The sequence below is a fragment of the Elephantulus edwardii genome, unplaced genomic scaffold (genome assembly GCF_000299155.1).
Source record: "Elephantulus edwardii isolate Elephantulus edwardi_28Jun2011 unplaced genomic scaffold, EleEdw1.0 scaffold00030, whole genome shotgun sequence".
Lineage (NCBI taxonomy): Eukaryota > Metazoa > Chordata > Mammalia > Macroscelidea > Macroscelididae > Elephantulus > Elephantulus edwardii.
In genome coordinates, this window is record NW_006399780.1 from 4,578,522 (window position 1) to 4,601,764 (window position 23,243).

The following is a 23,243-nucleotide window of genomic DNA, read 5'->3' on the forward strand; positions in this document are numbered from 1 at the left end:
TGCCATGTGACCATATATCTACAGGCAATCAAGGAACTTAGCTACACAAGCTGAGACAGACAAAAATTTTTCTCTAGAGTCCATAGAAGAGAGCCTAGCCCTGCTGACACCTTTAATTCAGACTCCTAGAGTCCAAAACTTTAAAACAACATATCTGTTCTTACAGTCACCTAGTTGTGGTATTTTGTTACAGCAGCAGTAGCAAACTGAGACAAACTAAGAATGAAAGACTACATGTAGCTTTCAGCTCAGCATGTTTGCAGGACAAATTCTTCAGCCCCTCCTCTCCCCTCCCCTTCTCTTCCCCTCCCTCTCTCAGTCTTTGAGGTTGAGAACTTTGGCCAAACAGTTTTGATCTGGAATTTCAACAGACAGGGGATAACAGACTGAGATTTCATCATGGTCTCCCATTGCCACGGACTCACCTTTCTCTGCTTTCTGCTCGGATTTCAGCAATCGCTTTCTGCAGGTATGTCTTGGCAGGGATTTTCTCCCCACAGAAACTTGTAGAGGAAAGCAGGCAAGTTGTTCGCAGCCAAGGTGAAGAGTGCTTTGTGGGCCTTCTGAAACCTCAGCTTTGTTTTTTACATTCCTATTCATCAAACTTGTTGCTGGAGGTTCTGTTTTGATCTAATTGTTCCTTTCCAAAAGGCACTTCCGGTGCATTGGAGGAAAAGTTGGTTTTGATGGAATAGGTATGGGCGGAATTCTTTTTCAAAGCACTTTTGGGAGCTGGTGGTACTTGATGAATCTGTGGGAACATGCCTCTGGGACATGGGATCAAAGGTGCAGAATTTGGGACGAGTTCAGAGAGTGTAGCATGGTGGCTGCGTTTTACTGTTTGATTCCAGGTTCTCAGTAGGGCTTAGGGGCATCTTCATGGGGACTGATTTCTGTATTTGCTCAGATACCACTGTCTCCATTTCTTCATACCTTGGTTCCTCTGTTTAGCAATTTTACTTCCTCTGCTTGCTCACAGTGTCAGGCCTGAATGAGGTGACACTAGGCTGCTGTATAGGCTGCCAAGTCCACGCACATAGAGCTACTGTCTTTTTACCATGATTGTCAAAGACCTAGCAGTAGCTATGGTCACTTACACTTATTAACAAGTTACAAATGCTTTCCTTCAAAATCTGGTCCCTGCCATGCCTGCCCCTACTCTGTGGTTACTACCATGTGTACAAAGAGAGGGTTTCTTGCTCTTGAGGAAGTTCGTGTAACAGCTGCCTTTTCCTTCCCAGTTACTAGTTGCCACTGGGTCAAGTGCTACTCATGTCAACCAGGAAGCTGTTGATAGGACCAACATGCAACAACTCATTCCCATCAGTTCAGAACATACTCATAGCCAGTCCTGCAGTGTGTGTCCAGAGGCTATAAATAGTGTGGGAGGAAAGAGCCCCTTCCCCGACAAGAGCAGCTGGTGGATTCCAACCCCTCTCCTTTGGGTTGACAGCGCAGGTCCCCATCACTAAGTCACCATAGCTCCCTATGAATGTTCTTGTGTCCAGTCAAGTCACAACCGACCCATAACTGACCCTCCAGTGGGCTTTCAGAGGCAGTCAATCTCACAGGAGGAGAATGTCCATCCTTCTCCCACGGAGATGCTGGTGGATTCGAACCAAGGGCCTTTGGGATTACAGCACAGCTTCTTACCACTAGGCCACCAGAGCTCCCCTCTCCCTCTTAATTGTGGATAATTTTAATTTTCTTCTATGTTCCCTATTCTCCAAAATAATCACGTATTACTTTTCACATTCAGATCTATGTGGATGCTTTTTTTGATATGAAACAATTTTCATATGGGAATGCATTATTCACATAACGGTATTTTCAGGAATATAATTGCCAGACACATTTCCATCTAATTTAAGACCAATTCTTCAAGGACAGCATGTGACACAACATTTTTCACACTGTTTTAGTGCTCTGGGCAAGTGTATACTCAGGAAGGGACTGTCAAAGGATGAAACAAGAGAATGAGAGAATGGTTGAGTGACATTTGCCAGCAGATCATGAGGGAAATGCGTCCGGGACAGGCATGTTTTGATCATCCTGAATCTTGGAAAAGAGCTGGGAGTCAGGACACTGAGCAGGTAGATCATGTCTAAGTAGCTGCAGGTGGCATGTGGGTCTCTACCTCCCCCACACCCCGGTCTCCTCTGGCTTTGAAGTATCTGTACTTACTAACTCTGTAAAGGAGTTGGGCAGAGATCTCTGGAGTTGAAGGAGAGGGCTAGCTGCAAATAGAGGTGTCCAGATACTGAATCGAGAGGAGAGAGTTGAAGGCAGAAGTGTGGGTGTGCTTGCTGGGAGTGTAAAGAGAATGGTGGACATCAGCTACTTGTGGGCCTAAAACAAAGAAGGTGGTGAAAAAAATAATCCAGGAAGAAGGAGGAGAAAAGGAGGAAACCTCTAAGAGAAGAGAGTTTCAAAAAAGAGGCAACAGTCAGTGGAGTCTCTTGATAGAAAGACCTATCCAGGCAGATGAGGACTGAAAAGACCGACAGTACTGGAGAGGCGGAAAATCACCAGTAACCTTCACTTGCAAAGGGCAGAAGAAACAGTGTGAACAACACAGGAACAGTTGCTGGAAGAAGAGACATGAAATGCAACCTAGAATTCCTCTGTCCAGAGAAAAAGACACAGATTGATGTCAAAGTAGAGCCAGTGTATTGGTTGATAAATTGTAGGAAGAGAACAGATTGGGTTAAAGCAGCCAGAGTTCCAGAAATGGTATGGAGAATGCAACCCCAGGTGAATTGAAGAGACGTATGCAATAAAGAGAAGAAACTTCCAACTGCTGCCTTCCTACGTGCAGAAAATTTTCATTCTTTTCTGTGTTAACTGAAATTGTTAGCATTCTCTCCACCTTCTTTCTTGCCTGAACCACATCTTACAATGTCTTTCTTAAATGGACACTCTCCTTCTTAAATTAACTCATCTTTCTTAATTCTACAAGCAAAGAACCTAGCAGACTATGCTACTGCTGCTGCTGTCTGTAGAGCACCAGCTGACATTCTGGTGAGCAGAGAGAGAGGAAATCAGTCCTAAGTGAAGTATAAGCCCCCAGTGTCTTTGTAGACACACCTTGGAGATGTTGCAGGTTAAGTTCCTAATCACTACCACAAAGTGAATATCACAAGAAAGCAAGTCACAGAAGTTTGGGGGATTCTTGGTGCATATAAAAGTTATGTTCACACTACACCGTTGTCTGTTAATAGAGCCCTAGTGGTGTCATGCATAATGCAGGCTGCTGAGAGGTCAGCTGTTCGAATCCACCATCTATTCCTTAAAAGAAAGATGAGCAGTCTCCTCTTACTGTGATTTACAGCCTTGGAATACTGATAGAAGGTTGCTATGAGCTCAAACTGACTCCACGGCAGGGCATCAGGTAGGTAGACTATTGAAGGCACCCTCGTGGCATGTTGGGCTGCTAATGCAGAGGTTGGCACCTTGCGTCCAGTCCACTCCTATAAAGATTTGCAGACTCCAGAAGTCCAAAGTCTCTGGAGGGTTGCCATGAGTGAGAAGTAACTCAACTGCAGTAGATTTGTTGGACAGGCTACTCAGTTTGCCGTAGCATTATAGACATTTGCAACATGCAAGAATCGCCACAATGTGACACAGACATGGAGTGAGCACATGTTGTGGGATAAGTGGTACCAACAGATTTGGTCAATACAGGCTGCCACAAACTACAGTTTGCATAAAAGCTACTGTCTGTGAAGGGCAACCAAGCAAAGCATAATAAAAGGAGCTATGCCTGTAACAGAAAACAAAGGACAGGACGAGTAGGTACAGCGCTAAAGAGCAGATGCAGCTTCTTCATGGCTCCCTCTACAAAATAAGCTCACGCCTCTTGGCAAGACACCAGTTCTCCAGGCTTGGCTTCTACCATCAATCACTCTGTCCCTCCACTGTCCCTGCCTGCCTTCTTGGCTCCTGTAGTTCAGCCTTCCTGAACAGATTTTTGTTCTTAGGCTTTGCAGGTTCTATCTTCTGTATCTTTGCAAGATGTCCCCTCTCTGTATAATAATAATAATTTCTAAAAAGTCCTTTTCCCTTTTTTTCAGCCTGGTGTCTGCTAATCCTTCAAGACCAAGTTCAATTGCCCTTTGTACTATTCCCTCTCCCTGCTTCATGAGACAGAGAGCCCTTCCTCTCTCCCTGTGGTCCACAGTGGGATAAGCTCACCCTACCCAGGCCCTCATCACCAGAAAGAAAAAAAAAAATACATTTCCAACTAGTCAATTCTGACTCATAAGGATTCCATGTACAACAGAGCCGAGCTGCTCCATAGTATTAACTTGGCTGTAATCTTACTAGAAGCAAATGACAAGCTCATGGATGGCTTCAGTCAACTTTGTGTTCGCACTAGAATGTAACACTGTTGAAACTTAACTGTCCAGTTGCTCTGCCACCATCCCTAACACAATCATGTTTCAATCCATCTCATCAAAAGTCATCTTTTTCTTTTATCAAACATAATGTCTTTCTTGAGGTAGTTGTTCTTTTTTAAAATATGCTCAAAGCATGTCAAATGAAGTCTCCCCATTCTTGCCTCTGAGAAACAAGCTGGCTGTACTTCTCCTGAGACAGATTTGTTTGTTCCTTTGACAGTCTTGATGTATTCAGTATTCTTTGCCAATGCCACAACTCAAACGCATGAAATCATCTTCATACTTCCTTATCCATCATCCAACTTTCACGTACAGATATAGCAATTGAAAACGCCATGTCTGGTCAGGCAAATCTTAATCCTCCAAGTCACACCCTTGCTCTTCAGCACTTTAAAGGAGAATTTGACAGTAGATTTGCCCAGAGCAATATGCCTTAACTGCTGCTTCCACGGGTGTTGGTTGTGGATCTAAGTAATATTAAATCCTTGACAGTTCCAATCTTTTCTCTTTACTAATGTTTATTAATCCAGTTCTGAGAATTTTTATTTTCTTTATACTGAGGTGCAATCCACCAAAAAATAAGTCTTTGAGTTTAACCAGCAAGCGTGTCAAGGCTTCATTTTCAGCAAGCAAGCTATGTTATTGTCATATGGCAGGTTATTAATGAGTCTTCCTCCAGTCCTGATATTGCACTTCTCTTCATATAGTCTAGCTTCTTGCATTATTTGCTTGCGTACAGATGAAGTACAGTGAAAAGACACAACCCTGGTACGTGCACACACACGTAAAAATAATCTTTCAATAAATTACATTTATACATATGTTCACATACACTTTTGCTTTACAAAAAAAAAAGGAATTATAAAGTACATTTTGTTTTACCTCTTTTTGCTTCATGTTTTCTTCTTACATATTTTATTTAGTGGTGACCTTGGATACTATTATTTGCTGTTTCTAATTAAGAGTATAAATGGCTCTCCTCATGCCAATGCTTTTGGTGCAAGTTTCTTATTGTTTTCAGAGGTTAAATTCCTAGGAGTAGAACTGCAATTGTCAAAAGATAAGACTAGCTTAAATGGTAACTTGATAAGTATATTGCTGTATGTTGTTAACTGTCATGAAGTCAACCCTGATTGGGGCAATTCCAGGCCCTCCTCACCATCACAATGGAACCGTTTTGATCTGTAAGGTTGTCATTGGCTACTTTTCAGATCATCAGAAAGGGCGGGGGGGGGGGGAATTATACTATGTTATATCTCATTGGCCATATCCAAAAAATCAGCCCTGAATTTAGGATTCAGCCAGGCCTCTAGGATGGGTCCTTTGCTTCCAGGCCTGAATTGTCAGACACAGAGAAGGCTGCTTGAGGGAACCAGCACCCAAAACGTTCTGAGTTACGTTAGGCAGGGGGAAGAGCATGCCATCGCTCAAGAAGGAACAATCCTTGAGGGGCCCTATTGCTTGGTATGAAAATCATGTGAATGATTCCCATGACATCCTTGTGTGGCAGGTAGCATTTCATGGCACTTTCATTTCTCAGTCTTCATAAAACAGGAGGAGGCCAACAGCATTTTGCACAGGCAAAAGCGAACCAACCATTTCTGGGAAGAGTTGAAGGTGGGGTCCCTGGAGCGAGAGTGCATGGAGGAAAAGTGCTCATTTGAGGAAGCCAGGGAGATCTTCAGTACCCCTGAGAGGACCGTAAGTACTTCATCAGAAGCATTGACTTCTGCTTTGCCTTGAAAGCTATCAGTGGCTCTGAGATGGACCAAAGGGAGCTTCACTAGAGAAGACACTCTGAGGATGGTGCTACCTCTTGGAAGGAGCCCTACTGCACTTATCAGGCTGCTAACTGAAAGGTTGGCTATTGAAAGCAACTAGCTGTTCCATGGGAGGAAGATGGGCAGACTTTTCCTGCAAAGATCCACATCCCCAGGCATCTGGTGGAGGGTCTCTGTAGGCTGGAATTGACTTGGGAGTGTGAGTTGGTTTCTAGCTCTTGGAGTCCCTGTGTCTCCACGGCTGTGGCTGCGATTGCTCCTTGGTGAGATGAATGCACAGTCCCCGTGCACGGTTCCTCACTGCCTGGGCTGCTTCTCCTTCTAGAAAATGACCTCAGGGTCATTGGTCAGAGCTTCTGCTGTGATCCTTAACTTCTGCTCTGTTCAGGGACACTTCTGCCACACACACACACACACACACACACACACACACACACACACACTCCCCTACTCTCTGCCACATCATGAATCCCAATTTTTGTACCAAAAAACAAAATTCAAAAAGCACACCTGATGTGTACCAGAGCTTCCTAAAGCAGCGGCCCACAAAGAACCCCGGGATTCCAGGGCTGCGTGTGCGACACAGAGTTGCTGCTGACAGAAACTGTGATGAGAAACAGCCCTTGGGAGAGCTTCTCTCTGCCTTACTTACCTGACAGCCACATCATTAGGGAAAACATTTTTGATGAAACAGCAGTTAAGGAAACCACTACCTCCACTGGCATTTTGGGAAGGTGTTTCCAGTTGTCTTCATTTTTTACATCACTTTCTAGACTGTGCTTACTGAAATTGTATCAGATTCCTCTGAACCTTTTTACAGTAGTGCGGTCTCTGGGTTCAGGGTGGGTGTGCATGTTCTCTGGTTAGGAGCTGCTGCAGGAACCCTGGCACAATCCTCGCTAACTTGTTTTCTGCCCACCAACCAATTTCTGCAGCTCTGCAACTGCATCCCTGCCCATCCTCACCCTTCTGACCCCAACCCTCACCTCCTTGTACCCCCAATATGTTTTTTCCCAATTAAAAAAAGGGGGGAAACCAAAAAACTTGTTTTCTGGTGATTCTCGAGTCCTTTCTCACCAGCTGTGATTACCTGACACTTCACGTTCACCAAGAAGGGTACTATTTGAAACTGCGGTAATCTTTTCATTCCAGATAAGCTGACGGTAGTCACACAGTTCATTTGCATATCACTTGATATTTCCAAAACATTTTCAACCTTTATCATTGGGTTTTACTCCCACAGAAATAAGTTTCTCTTAAAATTTAAAAACTAGATTGCCAGGCACTTTTCCTGAGATGCCTCTGTCTGGGGTCAGACCACCATTTCAATTAGTATCCCAACACTTAGTCATTGGCCCCTCCAGCCACCTGTAACCCAAATTCTGTCTCTCCAATCTGACCTGGAGCAGAAATGGAAGGTAGGAAGTGGAGTGGGATGAAATCATGACTTACTATTGCTTTTCTCCAGCCCATCAATTCCTCTCTCCAGAACGATGTCTCTCTCTCTCCTTTATTGCCTAGCACTAAGTGCTTCCCCTAAGGCTCACTTGAGGGCTTAGCCTAGAGCAAAACTCACAGAAACTAAGTTCAGTTGGTCAAAAGGCCTCTCTGGAATCAGTATTATTTATGGGACCTTTTGATAACACAGTGAGTTATATGCTATGCCACTAACGTCAAGGGCAGTGGTTTGAATCCACTAGCTGGTCCATGGAAGAAAGATGGTCAATTTCTGTCTATCAAGTTTTACACCTTCAAAACTCTAAGTCCTTAATCCTACTCAGCAGCACTGTGGAAGAAAGGCCTGGCAATATGCTTCCATAAAGATTGTCGCCAAGAAAACCTTATGGTCAGTGCTACTCTAACACACAGGGTCACCATGAGTTGGAATTTACTTTGAAGGTTTGGCTTGTTGGTTTTATGGAAACTCTGGTGGCTGGGTGGTAGGAAGTTGCACTGCCAATGTCAAGGCATGAGGCTTGGATCCACGCACTGCTCAGTGGGAGAAAAATGGGCAATGTGTTCCCATGTGATTTACAGTCTCGGGAAATGCGCGGAGTTCTACTCTAACACACAAGGTCATCATGAGTTGGAATTAATGCTGAAGGTGTGGGGTTTTTGGTTGGTTGGGTTTATGTTTTATAAAATGCTTCTATATCCATTACTCAACAGTGTCTTGAAAAAGGATATCATGCTTGGAAAGGTGGAGGGTAAGTGAAAGACACAATGATCCTCATCAAGATGGGTTGACACAGTGGTTGTAACAATATGCTGGAGCATTCAGAGTTCAGGAGGATGGTGCAGGACAGGGCCAAGTTCAGATGTGTTGTTCGTAGGATCACTATGAGTCATAGTTGACTTGATGGTGTCTAACAACAACATATCCATTCCTGCAGGTACTCCTCGTGGAAGACCTCCGTGTGTGTGTGTGTGTGTGTGTGTGTGTGTGTGTGTGTGTGTGATCACACCTACTCATCAGGGGAGGACATGAGGACCTGAGAGCATCTTTGGCTTATCTAAACTTCTAAGTGAGTCTATGCCAGAGTTAGGGCTAACACCGAGGTGTTCTGATGAGGGATAGAGACCCAGGGCCTCTGGCAACCTTGAAAGAAGCTAAGGAGTTGTTGTTATCTTTGATTCAGAATCTACTCATAGCTGATCTTCCAGTGGGTTTTCAAAGGCAGCGGATTGCACAAGAGGAGATTGCTAATCTTTCTCTCATGGAGCAATTGATAGATTTGAACTTTTGTGCCTTCAGGTTGGCAAAACTCCTTGTTGTTTGTTGCTGTTCGGTGCTGTCGAGTCAACTATGACTCATGGCAACCCTATGAACCAAAGATCTGAACCCTTTTCTATCCTGCACCATCCTCACACTTCCTGACACACAAGAGCCGATTGCAGCAGTCACCATGTCAGTCCGCCTGGTTGAGGGTCATCCTCTCTACGCTGACCCTCTACCATTCCCAGCATTATGTCCCTCTCCAAGGAACAGCCCCTCTTAGCAACACGCCCAAAGTATATGCGGCAAAGCCTAATCATCCTTGCCCCCAAAGAGCACTCCGGCCACACCCTCTCCAAGACATATCTTTCTGTTCTCTTGGCCATCCGTGAGATGTTCAGTTCTTTTCTCCAACACCACAGCTCAAAGACATCAATTCCTTTGTGCAGAACTCCTTACCACTTGGGGGGAAAAACCTGTTTCCTTCCCCTAGACAAGCCCACCTCCCATCTGTACAGGAATATTCTATAATTTCCTGAATCCAGTACAAAAGATCTAAGTCTCCACTCCACCCTGCCATGACCATGACTTCATTTCCTTCATGCAATGAAAGTTTGCTTCTGGTGTTTTCATGCTTTCTCTCTTGTTTCCTCAGAAGCAGTTCTGGATTACTTACACCGGTGAGTAGGCAAATGGCCATCTTTATCCCCCCATCTCCCCTCTCTTCCCCCATCTTCTTTTCTCCGTGGCATGCTAACAAATGCTAACTCTTTCCACAGATGGAAACCAATGCGATTCAAATCCATGCCAGAATGGAGGCACCTGTATGGACCAGTTGCAGTCTTACATTTGCTTCTGCCTTGAAGAGTTTGAGGGTCGCAATTGTGAAATAGGTGAGGCCTTACTTCCCATCCTATAGTTTGCAGTGAGAGGATGTGTATCAGAGTGGAATTGCCTCCATGGGATTTTCAGTGCTGATTTTTCAGAAGCAAAACACCAGACCTTTCTTCTAAGGATAGGCACAAATCTCCAACCCTTTGTACCAACCAAGGACTCTGCTTCCAGAACAGGTAGGACTAATATCCTGATTAGACAGAAAGTTGAATGACTTGGTCAGGTCCACATAGCTGTTAAGTGGTGGAGCTGAGGTTTGAACTCAGGCCTGTCAGATCCCTTATCTCTGGAGCTTCATCTGTCAGGTCTTCTCATTGCACCTATTTGAGTTTCAGGGATATTTACTTGTGTTTCCCCAACCAAGGAGGTGAGGTGTGTAGACATTTGCAGGGGCGGCTTAAAAAGTGTGCTAGAAACTGTCCCTCTGGTTTTAGAGCTTGGAGCAGCCAATTGGCTGCGGGTGGTGGTCAGGAGTGCTGGGCAGAGATGCACTGGCTGCAGATGTCTGGGGTGGAGACCCAGGACCCCCTACAGGGATTATCATTTTTGTTTTTATTTTTAGGAAGCTGGTGGGAGACCATCTGGTCGACCAAGCTCTAAGATAAATACTGGTCCAGTATGGGGATCCATCTACCCTGAGCTTCAAGCTCTGGTACAATATTGATTGAAGAGAGCTTCTAATCTGAGTATCCCAAAACTAGAATTCGAAAATTATTATTACCAATCTTTATAATCTCATATCACTTCTGATCAATAGAAAAAGTATCTTGTGTCTCCAGCCCTGTAAACTTCCAATACACCTAGAAAGGACATAAGTGAGATCTACACTACACCACTTCCGTACCCATCAGCCAAGACAGTTTTGGAAAGTTTTACCTTCTCCATTTGGTAGCAAATAAAGGATCAATGAAAAAGAGGAAGACTTTCAATGAGATGGATTGACACAGTGACTGTAATAGTAGGTTCAAACATAGCAGTAATTAGGAGGATAGTGCAGGACTATGTAATGTTTCATCTAGTTGTGCATAAGGTCATTATGAGTCAGATTTCCCTCAGTAGCACTTAACAATAAGCTGGTACTATAAAGGTGTTTTTTAAAAAAAAAATCTTCAAATATTAAAGTATTGCAGGTTTTGAGAATTCCCAATACTCCCCTCACGTCTGATACCAACTGCAAGTTTGAGGATCTCTATGACCATCCCAGGTTGACAGTCATCCTAGGATAGGTTGACACTTTGCTAGGAAGATTCATAGTATTCACTGAAAACTGTTACACATAGAGTTACAGTTTATTACCACAATCTCTATCCTTCAACGGATAGAGATTAAAGCCAGCCACAGGGAAGGGTACAGAAAGCTTATAAGCACAAGCTTCTGGTTGCCCTTTCCCAGGGGAGTTTTGGATGACAGCACTAACTTCTCCAACATTAAAGTGTGATAATAAACATGGTTCCTTGTCTATCAGGGAAGCCCCTTCGGCCTTGGTGTAGTTTTTGTTGGAGCTCAGGCACGTATATTACTGACCACCTGGGATTGATCTTTCATCTCTAGCTCCTCTGGACGTCAACACTAGGCCCCAAGACTGCGCCCCAAATCACATTATTAGCAAAGACTAAGAAGCAGTGGTGGCATCATAGACAAGGAGTTGCACTGTTACCTCAAGGTTGTGCCTCTCTATTGGTTGGACTGCGTCACCAGCTCTGCAGAAGTGAGATGGGCAATCTCCTTCCTTGTGATTTACAGCCTTAGAAAACCCACTGGAGGGTCAGCTATGAGTCGGTTCCAACATGATTGCAATGAGTTTTTGAGTTGAGCATAGACCATTCAAATCCCCACTGTAAACTAATACTCTTCTCAGGGCTCACTCTCCAGAAGCTAAGACCTCATTCTGGGCGAGGTTAATTCTCTACCACACAAGTGGATATTCTGATATTGAATGCGCTTTTCTGGGCCACACCCCCTTTCTGGTCTAAGGTAAACACTTCAATGAGGTTCCGATGTCATGTTGAAAGAGAGATTGGAGAGGCAGCATGGCTCTTACTCTCCTTGCTCTTTAGCTGCTGTCACAGACAAAGCCCAGGAATCAAGGGCATGGCAACTGTTCCCTAGGCTTCCAAGCTTGAAAATCTTAACGAGAAGAGACTCTCCGTCTTTCTCCTGAAGGTGGACTCAAACTACCAGAGATGCTCGGTCTTTTGGGTTGCAGTGCAACTAGTTACGGCCTACCTCACCCAAGGTCCTTGACAAGAATTCTGCCACAGGACCAACAGGGCCTTTCAAGTGTCCATGAAACATATTGAGACACAAAAACACATAGATAAACAAAATTCAAGTATGCCTACAGATGCATACAAAATGTTAGCGTTCTTCAGGGTCCACAGTCTCCCTGAGGCCCCTTTAAGGACTTGTCTTGCTCTAACCACTGGCAGACACACTCCTCTTGCCAAGTCCCCATGCTGTTGTCTACTACTTATAGTTCTTCCTAATGGTAGAAACTAACATTTTCAGGAACTTACCAATCACAATGATATGAACCCCTCAAAATTTCTCTTTGACCACCCAATTAGATTATACAGTCAAGACTTCAAGACCTAGGTGAGAAGCATGTCTAATTGATTTTATAGAACAGTGTTTTTCAGTGTTGTTGTTGTTGTTATGTGCTATCAAGTTGCTTGCGACTCATAGCGACCCTATGTACAACAGCCCTAAACTCTGCTTTGTCCTGTGCCAATCACAGTGTCTCTGATACACCCATCCTGATTACCCAAGTCACTGAATCAATCCACCTCATAGAGGGCCTTCCCCTCCTGCACTGTTCCTCCACCCTACCAAGCATGATGTCCTTCTCCAAGGACCGGTCCCTCCTTACAACATGTCCAAAGTATATTAGACGAAGCCCCAGAATTCTTGCCTCCAGGGAGCCACCTGGTTTAACCCTTTCCAGGATGAATCTGTGTGTTTTCCCAGCAGTCCATGGTACCCTCAATACTCTTCTCCAGCACCACAACTCAAAGGCATCAATTCTTCTTCTATCCTCCTTAGTCACTGTCCAACTCTCTGAGCCATAACAAGTGATAGCAAAGACCATGGCCTGTATCAGATGCACCTTAGTCTCCAGAGAGAAACCATTGTTCTTCAGTACTTTGGAGAGGTCCCTAACAGCAGACTTTCCCATGGCAATACATCTTTTAATTTCCTGGCTACTGGTGCCAAGAGTGTTGACTGTGGAGCCAAGCAAACTAAAGCTGTGAACAATCTCAATCTCTTCACCATCCATCCTGAGGCTGCCAATTGGTCCAGTGGTGAGAATCTTGGTCTTCTTGACATTGAGCCTCAATCCATATTGGAGGCTGCAGTCCTTGACCCTCTGCAGCAAGCGCTTCAGGTCCTCCTCAGTTTCAGCAAGCAGGGTTGTGTCATCTGCATAACACAAATTGTTGATGAATCTTCCACCAATCCTGACACCACACTTCTCCTCATAGAGCCTGGCCCACAGATAATCTGTTCTGCATACAGGTTGAAAAGGTATGAAGATAGGGCACATCCCTGGCATATACCCTTCCTAATTTTGAATCATGCAGTGTTTCCTTTCTCTGTTCTGACGACTGCCTCTTGGTCCTAGTATAGGTTTCACATTAGCAAGATCAAGTGTTCTGGGAGTCCCATTCTTCTCAGAGTATGATCAGCACAGTCAAACGCCTTTACATAATCAATGAAACACAGATAGACATTCCTCTGGTATTCCCTGCTTTCAGTTAAAGATCCATCTAACATTAGCTACCATATCTCTAGTACCACGACCCTGGCAGTTCTCTGCTGATGTGCTGTTCCAGTCGTCTTTGGATAATCTTTAGTAGAATCTCGCTTGCATGTGAAATCACGATATTGTTCTAAAGTTTCCACACTCTGTTGGGTCACCTTTCTTTGGAATGGGAACCAATATAGACCTCTTCCAGTCAGTTGGCCAAGTGGTTGTTCTCCAGATTTCTTGGCACAACTTGTGACCACATCCATGGCAGCATCTGTTAGCTGAAATATGTCAATTGGTACACCATCTATTCCTGGGGCCTTATTTTTTGCTATTTCCTTCAAAGCAGTCTGAACTTCTTCCTTCATCACCATAGGCTCTTGCCCGTATGTTGTTTCATGAAATTCTTCTGTGTCTGCCAATTCCTTTCAATACAGTGACTCAATATATTCTTTCCATCTTCTTTTAATACTTCCTGGATATTTAGATTATTACTATAACTTTTTAAATTATACGTGAAATGAATTCTAAAACAGACAAGAACTCCAACTGGTCATAATTAACATTTTAGAATGTCAGCTTCCATCCTTTTTTTAAAGTATGAGGGACAATTAAAGTGTATTCAAGTTGACTACTTTCACTTGCCTGTATCCATTCGTGTATGGACATTTTCTGTGCCCCCACCCCCCAGCATGACTGATAAAACTTAGCCATAGCATTGGCCTTCACAGTGAAGTCCAGCCTTGACATAAAATATCTTGTGGGATAGCTTAGCCTCTGACCTGGTATTCCTAGTGACAAGAATTAGCTTCAAAGAAGGGTTGGTCCATAGTAGGACAGTTTGGAATCCAGCAAGTATAGCTAGCACAGAAGATAGGATGCCCCTAGTACCACTGTCATAGTCCAGAAGTAGTTAAAAAACTAAGGAAACCAGTATCATGTCAGTTTATCTAAGGTTCCTGCTTAATGCAAAGGCATGAAGTATAAACTCAAGCTAATGGTCAGCAGTTCAAACTCACCCAGGGGCATTGTGGATGAAAGGTTTGATGGTCTATTTTCAGCAGTGGAGACACCCTGGGGGCAGTTCTACTCTGTGCCACAGGGGGCCTCCGTGAGTCAGAATTGACTCAACGGTAACATTTGGTTCGGTTTGATCTAGTTAAGGCTGGAAAGGGTCACATGGGAGAAAGATGAGCCATCTCTCCGATGCAATTTGCAACTTCTGTAGATGCACTGGAGGTCTGCTATGAGTCAGTTTGAGTTTTCTGAGTTTAAGAAAGCATCAGTCTTTTTTTCCTCAACCTTTGATATTAAACAGGAGCCTCTGAGTGCTGTAAATGGTTAACTTGCTTGGTGGCTAATAGAAAGATGGGGTGCTTGTCCTCCCTCAGAAGCACTTCAGAAGGTCTAATGGTCTACTTCTGTGGGGGCGGGGGGGAATCAGCCATTGAAAACTTTATGGAGTACATTTCTACTTGGATACACGCGGGATGGCCATGAATCAGAATGAACTCAATAGTAATTGGTTTTACTGGTTTGCTGCTGAGTGACCATGACCGTAAATCTCCAACACGTGCTTTCACTACTGGGAATCCTGAATTAACACCCTGAACAAACTCCAGTTTCCACAACCATAATTTTCTCCTTCAAAGATGAACTTTCGTCATCTTCTGACAGAGCCAGTGGCCACTGCTGGGCCTAAGTGTTCCTGGGTCAGCTCCCTGGGATAGAGAGGTCTGGTTGTGGGACAATCTCATCTTCATGAGCAGATCTTGGACTAAACTGGACTGTTCTGGGGAGAGTTACTTTTTCCAAAGGGTGTTCCTCAGCTTTCCGTCAGCTTCTTAAATCGTGGTAGTCCTGGATGCTTGGATGATACAAGTCCCTTCATTCTGAAAATGCTGCCCCCGTCAGCCCTGCTCTCCGACTGGCAAAGTTGCCTAGATAATGTGACTTTGCTTACTGTCAGATCTTACCATGCTGGCCAGACCTCAAAGTTCAGCTTGTGCCACACTGCCTCCATTGGCCACAACTTCCTGTCACCTTCCTAGAAGCAGCAAGATGCTTTTGCACCACCGCCCTTTGCCCAGTTCCCCAGGGCTGACCTTCCTTGAACCCTCTCAAGTTCTCCCTTCTTGTTCTCAGACAAAAACAGCCAGCTGATCTGCCTGAATGAAAACGGGGGCTGTGAACAATACTGCAGCGATAATATAGGGACCAAGCGCTCCTGCCGATGTCACAAGGGCTACACGCTGAGGACCGACGGAGTGTCCTGTATGCCCACAGGTAAACAAGTCCTTGGCTCTCCAGGGCACAATTTTGTCATATTAGTTATTTACTCTTTTACGTTTACCAGATGAACCGGTAATCAGCTCCTGCCCTAGTATGCTGTGTCTCACATGGCTGAAAAGAGGAGACATTGACATAATTTTTATTACAAGTCTACTGATAATATAATGAGATAGGGAAAAGATAGCTGTCCTACCCAAAAGCAACCACAGTGATCAGTAGTTGACACATATAGGTTAAAAAAAACCGGGACAAAAGGTCAAACCACCCCCTTCACACTGGAATCACACTGGAAGGCACTCCCTGGAGGTTTTCCAACCATCTACCCCTTCCAGGGCAGGCTCAAAGGAGCAAAATGGGACTCTGTCTACCTCACACCCACTCATGGGATTTCAGTGACTCATTATCTCTACTCTTGAATCTCATGCTTCTGCACAATTTAAAAAGGCCACACTCTTTAAAAGGAAAGGCATTTTGCTTTAAAAAAAGAACGCTTTCTTCAAACTAAATCTCAAATTAACTGAGCTGCAAAAGATAGGGCAAGGTTCAGATTCATTGTTCACAGGGTTGCTAGGAGTCATATTCAATTTGACAGAACTAAGGACAACAAACAGATAAGAAGTCCTGCTGCCTACCCAAAGATGGGGGGTCAAATCCACCTGATGTTCCTCAGGAGAAAGATGGACAATCTCCTCCCATGCACTTTACAGCCTCTGAAACCCATTAGAAGGTCAGCTACCAGTGAATTCCTACTTGGTGGCACATAACAATTTCACAAAGGCAGAAGTACCTCATGCCACTGTGTCTTTCAGAGATGCATGTACCCAGCCTGGTAGGCAAAGCCTGAAATTTACCTGCCACCTCTAAAGTTATTTTCATGGTCCTGGCCTAAGCCTTTTATTGGCATTAAGTTGGAGGAAGGGGTGGAGTAAAACATAATGCACTATGTATGTTAGGGGAAATGACTCAGACATAGTATCATGAAATCTTACTTATTTGAAATATCCAAGAGGGACAAATGAACAAAGACAAAAATTTATTAATGGTTACCAAAGTCTAGACAGGAAGAAGAGAAGGAATGAGAACTTATTGCTCAAGAAGTACTGGGGTGCTGTCGAGGGTCATAAAAAATCTTGGAGATAATATGATAATGGCACAAGATAGATTTCCTGAATATCACTAAACTGTATACTTAAAATTGGTGAAGATGACCAATGCCATATCATGCACATGTACACGTCCATACATGTCACTGCTCTTGTCACATGACACTGAGTCAGAACCAATCTATAACTGACCCTCCAGTGGGTTTGCAGAGGCCATAAATCACACACGAGAAAAGTGCCCATCTTTCTTCAGTGGAGCAGCTGACAGATTCAAACCACGTGCCTTCACGTTGGCCACATGTCCTGACCACTAGGTCATCAGAGCTCCCTTACATATATGTTTATACGCACACACAGGCATATATACGCATACGTATATGTACACGATGCATATATATTTCTATTTCTAAAAAATATTTTGGAAAATTACTCAGCATAGTTAAAAAGAAAGAGTTTTACCAGTATTTTCAGTTAATAGTTGGTCTTTACATAGAAGACTTATTTGCCCTTTGGTACATTTTCCAACCTTGAAAAGATTAACAGAAACTAATTCTAAGAAGATCTCTGAACTAGGGGGGAGGGGTGGGCATGGAGAAAAGTGCAACAGTAAATGAATGGAAATCCAAAATCTCTGTAAATGTTCATTAAAATTAATAAAATAATTTTTTTTAAAAATAACAAATCTGGTGGCACAGGGATTAAGCACTTGTCTACAGACCATAAGGACAGTGATTTGAACTTACCAGCCTATATCGGGGCAAAAGTAGCATTCTGCTCCCATGATGATTCTCACTGTGATAGAGGGGATCCCAACCCACAGCACCCCTCTAGGACAGAGTGGACCTGCTATATAAGGTTTAAAAGGCCAGGATGTTTACAAAAACAGACTGCTAGATCTTCCTCATATTGCTCTATTATGGGGTTTGAACCATTGGTCTTCCAGTTAGCAGGCAAGTGCTTGAATCACTACACAGACATTGCTCATTTTGTAATTATTACAGTCTATGAACCCCACAGAGTAGTTCACTGGCCTCCAGGGTCCCTGTGAGTGTAAATCAACTTGGGCAACAGATAATTGTTTCAAGAAGCAGGGCTATTCCCTGTAAAGAGCCTCTGCCCATCTCTTCATCCAGAGTCTTCTCAAAGGCCTCACTCCAAGCTCCAACTGTGCCAGAATTCCCCTGCTCAGCACATCTCCCTGGGGCTCAGGTAGATGAGACCCGAGCTCCTTCAGCCTGAAGATCTACCCTGGAAGGAGTCACTTGATGCTAAAAGAGGCAACAGACACGGCCTCAAGATCAGAGCACAAGTGCACTTAACCCTTCCTCATAAGCACATTTATCTTTTATAAACTCCTATGCCTTTCTGACTTTTGTTTTCTACAGTTGAGTATCCATGTGGAAAAATACCTGTTCTAGAAAAAAGAAATAACAGCACTCCCCAAGGCCGAATTGTGGGTGGCAAGTTGTGTCCCAAAGGGCAGTGTCCATGGCAGGTGAGTTTTCCCTGGCCCAGTGAGAAGTCATGTCTGCCATCTCTGGTTTTTTCCTGGCCTTAGGACTCCCAGGTCCTGGGGTGGCTGAAGACTTTTGGAGAAGAGCTTATCAACAGCCCTCAAAGAGAAAATTAGCAAGCCAGCTGCAGGACAAACCAGGGCACGACCCAGTCCTTCTACATACAAAGTGCTTAAGGGACCCATCTATTTTCAATTTTAATCCTATAAGGTCTCTATATGGACAATGGTTTTTATTTTTCATTTTACAACTCAGTCATAGCTCACCTTTCATGGGATTTCTGGGACTGGGCCCATCTTTTCCCCACAGAGCTGCTGGTAGATTCAAAGTGACAGAGAGATGCATTCTAGCTTTATAGCACCACTCCCTACAGACTGTGCCCCAAAGCTCCTTGAATTTTACAAAGGTGTGCTAAAGATGGCTTACCTTGTACCTGGTAATTTCTAGCTACCATATTTCAGAGGAAGAAACTGAGGCCACATGACTGCTAAATGGCACCACCAGAATTGGAATTCAGGACTTTCTGACTCCAAAGTTCATGACCTTCTTCTCATTGAGCTAAGTGCTCGAGAGCTGAGATTTCTGGTTCTATAACAGAGTGCCAGTGGTAAAGGAAGTAACTGCCTCCTCCTTCCAGGCAGCCAAAGCTTTCCTCCCTAGTTGGGTTGGGTCTGTGGAGTGGTAGCTCCTTGGAGTCAGCTCCCCCAGGAGTACCTCTGAGTAGATTGGTCCACAAGGACAAGTAGCCTATGAAGTGCAAAGTGCTTGCTGCTCAGAGCAGAGCTCATGGGACAGTAGCAGCAGCATCCCTGGAAGCACCTACTAAACATGCTGAATCAGAAACTGCATGTAACAAGAGCCCCGGTGGTTCGTCTGCACAGTGAAATTCGAGAAGTATTAGTCTGGACTCTAAACCCTGGTGCTATGGTGGGTAAAAGTAAAAAAAAAGGTGGTAGTTCAAATACATGAGCTGATCCCTGGGAGAAAGACTAGGCAGTCCCTTTCTCTAAAGCTGTATGACCTTGGAAACCACACGTGCAGTAATGCTTTATCCTGTAGAGTTGCTGTGACTCCGAATCCATTCAATGGCAGTGAGTTTGGGGGAGATTGTAGTGACCCAATGATAGGAGACTCAGGTTCAGTTTCTGACCACTGTGCCTCAGGCAGGTTAATGGTGGTTGATGGATTTCAGACGGCCTCTGCTGGTTTAATCTGAAGAGAGTTACACTGCTACCCCAAATACCTTGCCTCTCTGGCCGTTCTCATCCACTCACAGCTCTGAGAATGATAAGCAATCCCCACTTGCACAGTTTACAGCCAAATAGAGCATGAAGTATGAGTTGGTTCCACCTCAACAGCAAAAGTTTTGAGTTTCCAAACTAAGAGTGATCAGAAAGAAAGGCCAGGCAATCTACTTCCAAAATCCAAAGTCCGTGAACTTACAGAGCTTTTGTTTCTTCATTTGCAAAAGAGATCTGATAGTTTAACTTACCTCACTGGGGGCTGTTGTGAGGATTCAACAATGTTGAACAGGGGTGAACTGTCGGCATAGGGTCTGGTAGACGTGGCAAGCTCTAACTAAGTGGGCTTGTTGTGACTCATTTGTCCATGTGGGTCACACTGTAACTTGTACACATGCTAGTCTGTGCATTGTCTGTAACACAAAGGCTTTATTGATAAAGATTCTGGTAAATATTTGAGTCCTATTTGAATGAAATTACATTTCAGGTTCTGCAAAGCTGTGCCCTGAATAAGCTGTGCCCATTCTATCAAATTCTAAGGTAGCTGTTGTGGACCATTGGGTTAGAAATGACTTATAGTTAGTTGACCTTCCAGTAGGTTTTCAGAGGCAACAAATTGCACAGGAGGAGATTGTCCGTCTTTCTCCTTTGGAGTAGCTGGTGGATTTGAACCATGTTCCTTTGTGTTGGCAGTTCAACTCATTACCCACTAAGCTACCAGATCTCTGCTGAGTAATGGGGTTGGGGGGGAAAGTCCATTACTGTCAATTGGATTCCTATTTGTGGTGACCCCATGTGTTATGGTGTAGAATAACTCCATCGCAGAGAGGGGCGGGGTTGGTTGTTGTTTGAAGTATACTCTTTATGGAAGTGAATCTTCTTCTGAGGGACCACAAAAAACAAAAGCTTACTGCCATTGAGTTTATTCCAATTAATGACAACCTTCTACATTTTCCAAAGCTACTACAGATTTTAACAAAAGGAGACTACCTTTCTCCCTGAGAGAAGCTGTTGAGTTTGAACTTCTCATCCTTTTCTTGGCAGTATTAATGTTTAGATTAACAGCTGAGCACAGATTGTACCACCCAGGGGCTGTGGTGGGTCCATGTTGCATAGAGGAGAGCTCACTCCCCCAGCCTCCACCCTCCACGGCTGCTTGAGGGTGGAAGTCTTAGTGGAGGCAGTTGTGGACACAAGTGGCTGCTTGGGCAGCAAGACCAATGCTGCACCCATCCAGCCAGGAAATCATTTGGAAATGTTAAAAAGCCGAAATGCTTGCCATATGACTTTTCTGAGGAGACATGAGAGAGAGGAAGCTACTTTGTGGCTATATTCTACCTCAGGTACCTCCATTGCAAGGACCAGCACATGATACTCAACTATCCCTCACAAAGCTATGAGATACGATTATATGATTCTGGGGGGTCCACCTTGGTGGTCCTAACAACTATCATGCTCAGTTGCTAAACAAAATATTGCCAGCTCAGGTCCACCAAAAGGAACGTTCGAAAAAAGATCCGTTGATGTACGTCTGGAAAAAAAAATTAGCCATTAAAAACCCAATAGTCCTACTCTGACACATACGGGGTTGTCGTGAGTCAGAATTAATGGATGGCAAACACGCTTCAGGCCTATTTTCAGTACAGCTCCTACACCTGTACTTTCAATCCCTCAAGAGTGAGGTAGAGAGAAGGGAAAAGGTGCTTGAGCAAAGCGAAACCAAGGTTCACAACTTGGACCAGAAAAAGATTTCCAAATATACCAGGATTTTAGAAATGACTAAAATAAATGTCAATCAGTCCCTAAGGGAAGGTGAGAAATCAAGACGAGTCATCCCCCAACCTTTAACTATCTTCTTTGCCCTTGCTCAGGCTGTGCTGCTGGTGAATGAAGAACTGCTGTGTGGAGGGACGCTGCTTGACGACATCTGGGTGGTCAGCGCTGCCCACTGTTTTGACAAACTGAACCCAAGAAAACTGAAGACTGTAACAGTGGTATTAGGTGGGTATCGTCCTTATCTCTCTCTAACCCAAAAACAGTTCTTGAGTGATAATGACACCGTGGTTAAGAGTAAGGGCAGTGAATTTTTCATTTCCATGGCTGAATTTACTTCTCAAAAAAAAGAAATGGTCACCTTTTGAGCAAAACCTCTCTGCTCACAGGCTTCCCACCACTGTGACCACTGTTCCCTCAGCCTCTGTTCCACTCCCAAACAAACTTCTAAAAGAACACAGAGAAAGGAACTCAGCTTCAACCCACCCTGTGTCATTTGTGAGGATGCAACCCACCCACAGGAACCTATCCATGGGGCAAGTCTTTGCTTGAGGGGTTTATGGCAAGGAGAAACTCCAAAGAAAGATGAGGACAACTAGGGTGAGAAGAACTCTGGGGGATTTTGAGTAATCCTCTCTCCTCCTGCTCTCCACAGCTACCCAAAGGCCTACTGCCCTTTCTTTGTCTTTATAATCTCATGTTTCATATGGCCACCTCAATTCAGACTCCCCACACAGCCCCAATTTAGAGTCTAATCTCTGAGGCAGGCAGCTAACCTCGGGGAAGAGATCCTACTTAACCTTTCCTTAAGATGGGTGCAGGATTCATCTCCCTACTCCAAAAGGAGGCCTCCAACACTTTCTAGATTCTGAATATTGACCATTTATTTCCCCATTGCACAGCAGCCAAAATCCCAAAGGGAAAATGAGTGGCCAAAGCCACAACAGCAAGGCAAGAGCTTCACTGGCAAAGACCTGTCAAAAGTCAGCACACATCCAAGTGGTACTGGTTTCTTTTTCAGGCGAGCACGACCTGGATGTAAAGGATGGGCATGAACAAGAGCGGAAAATTGCTCAAGTCATGATCCCTGACAAGTACATCAAAGGCAAGACCGACCATGACATTGCCCTGCTTCGCCTGACCACACCAGTGAACTTCACCGACTACGTGGTGCCTATCTGTTTGCCTGACAAAACCTTCTCTGAGCAGACATTGGCCTACATCCGGTTCTCCACAGTGAGTGGCTGGGGTCAGCTTCTTCACAGGGGCTCCACATCCCTGGAGCTCATGGTCATAGACGTGCCCAGGCTGATGACCCAGGACTGCAACGAGCAAACAGTAAAGTCATCCAACACCCCAGTTTTGACTGAGAACATGTTCTGTGCCGGCTATCTGGATGGAACCAAAGATGCTTGCAAGGGTGACAGTGGAGGCCCACACACTACCAAGTACCAGAATACATGGTACCTGACAGGAATTGTCAGCTGGGGCGAGGGTTGTGCATCCGTAGGCAACATTGGTGTGTACACCAGGGTCTCCCAGTACATTGAATGGCTGATCAGGCTCATGAACTCAGATTTGACCCCAGGTAACATCATACGATTCCCTCTTCTCTAGTATCCCAACTTCATCTCTCTGGACCTGCTTGTGAATGGAAATACATTTGCTGCTAATTGGAGCTGTCCTTGTAACAAATCTTCAAAAATTCCTCAGCCCTTGGGGTGGGGAGGAGGGAGAGGAGAAAGAAGTGGAGAGGTTGATAGAGGCCGGGAAAAGCAACG

The 23,243-nt window shown here is 44.4% G+C and overlaps 1 protein-coding gene across 1 annotated transcript; it reads left to right on the forward strand.

The window, feature by feature from the left end:
• The first annotated feature begins 399 nt into the window (after positions 1-399).
• Positions 400-23,079, forward strand: F7 (coagulation factor VII (serum prothrombin conversion accelerator)). Its single transcript, XM_006883955.1, has 8 exons — positions 400-469; positions 5,941-6,101; positions 9,553-9,577; positions 9,677-9,790; positions 15,685-15,825; positions 18,320-18,429; positions 21,561-21,690; positions 22,484-23,079. Exons 1-8 carry the CDS (start codon positions 400-402, stop codon positions 23,077-23,079), a joined length of 1,347 nt encoding a protein of 448 aa, XP_006884017.1.
• Positions 23,080-23,243: the final 164 nt, after the last annotated feature.

Excerpts from the sequence above, each read along its gene's own strand:
- F7 (XM_006883955.1), top strand. The coding sequence starts at position 400 with ATGGTCTCCCATTGCCACGGACTCACCTTTCTCTGCTTTCTGCTCGGA. Across the intron at positions 9,791-15,684 it reads GGGTCGCAATTGTGAAATAG|ACAAAAACAGCCAGCTGATC; the intron begins GTGAGGCCTTAC and ends TCTTGTTCTCAG. Across the intron at positions 15,826-18,319 it reads AGTGTCCTGTATGCCCACAG|TTGAGTATCCATGTGGAAAA; the intron begins GTAAACAAGTCC and ends TGTTTTCTACAG.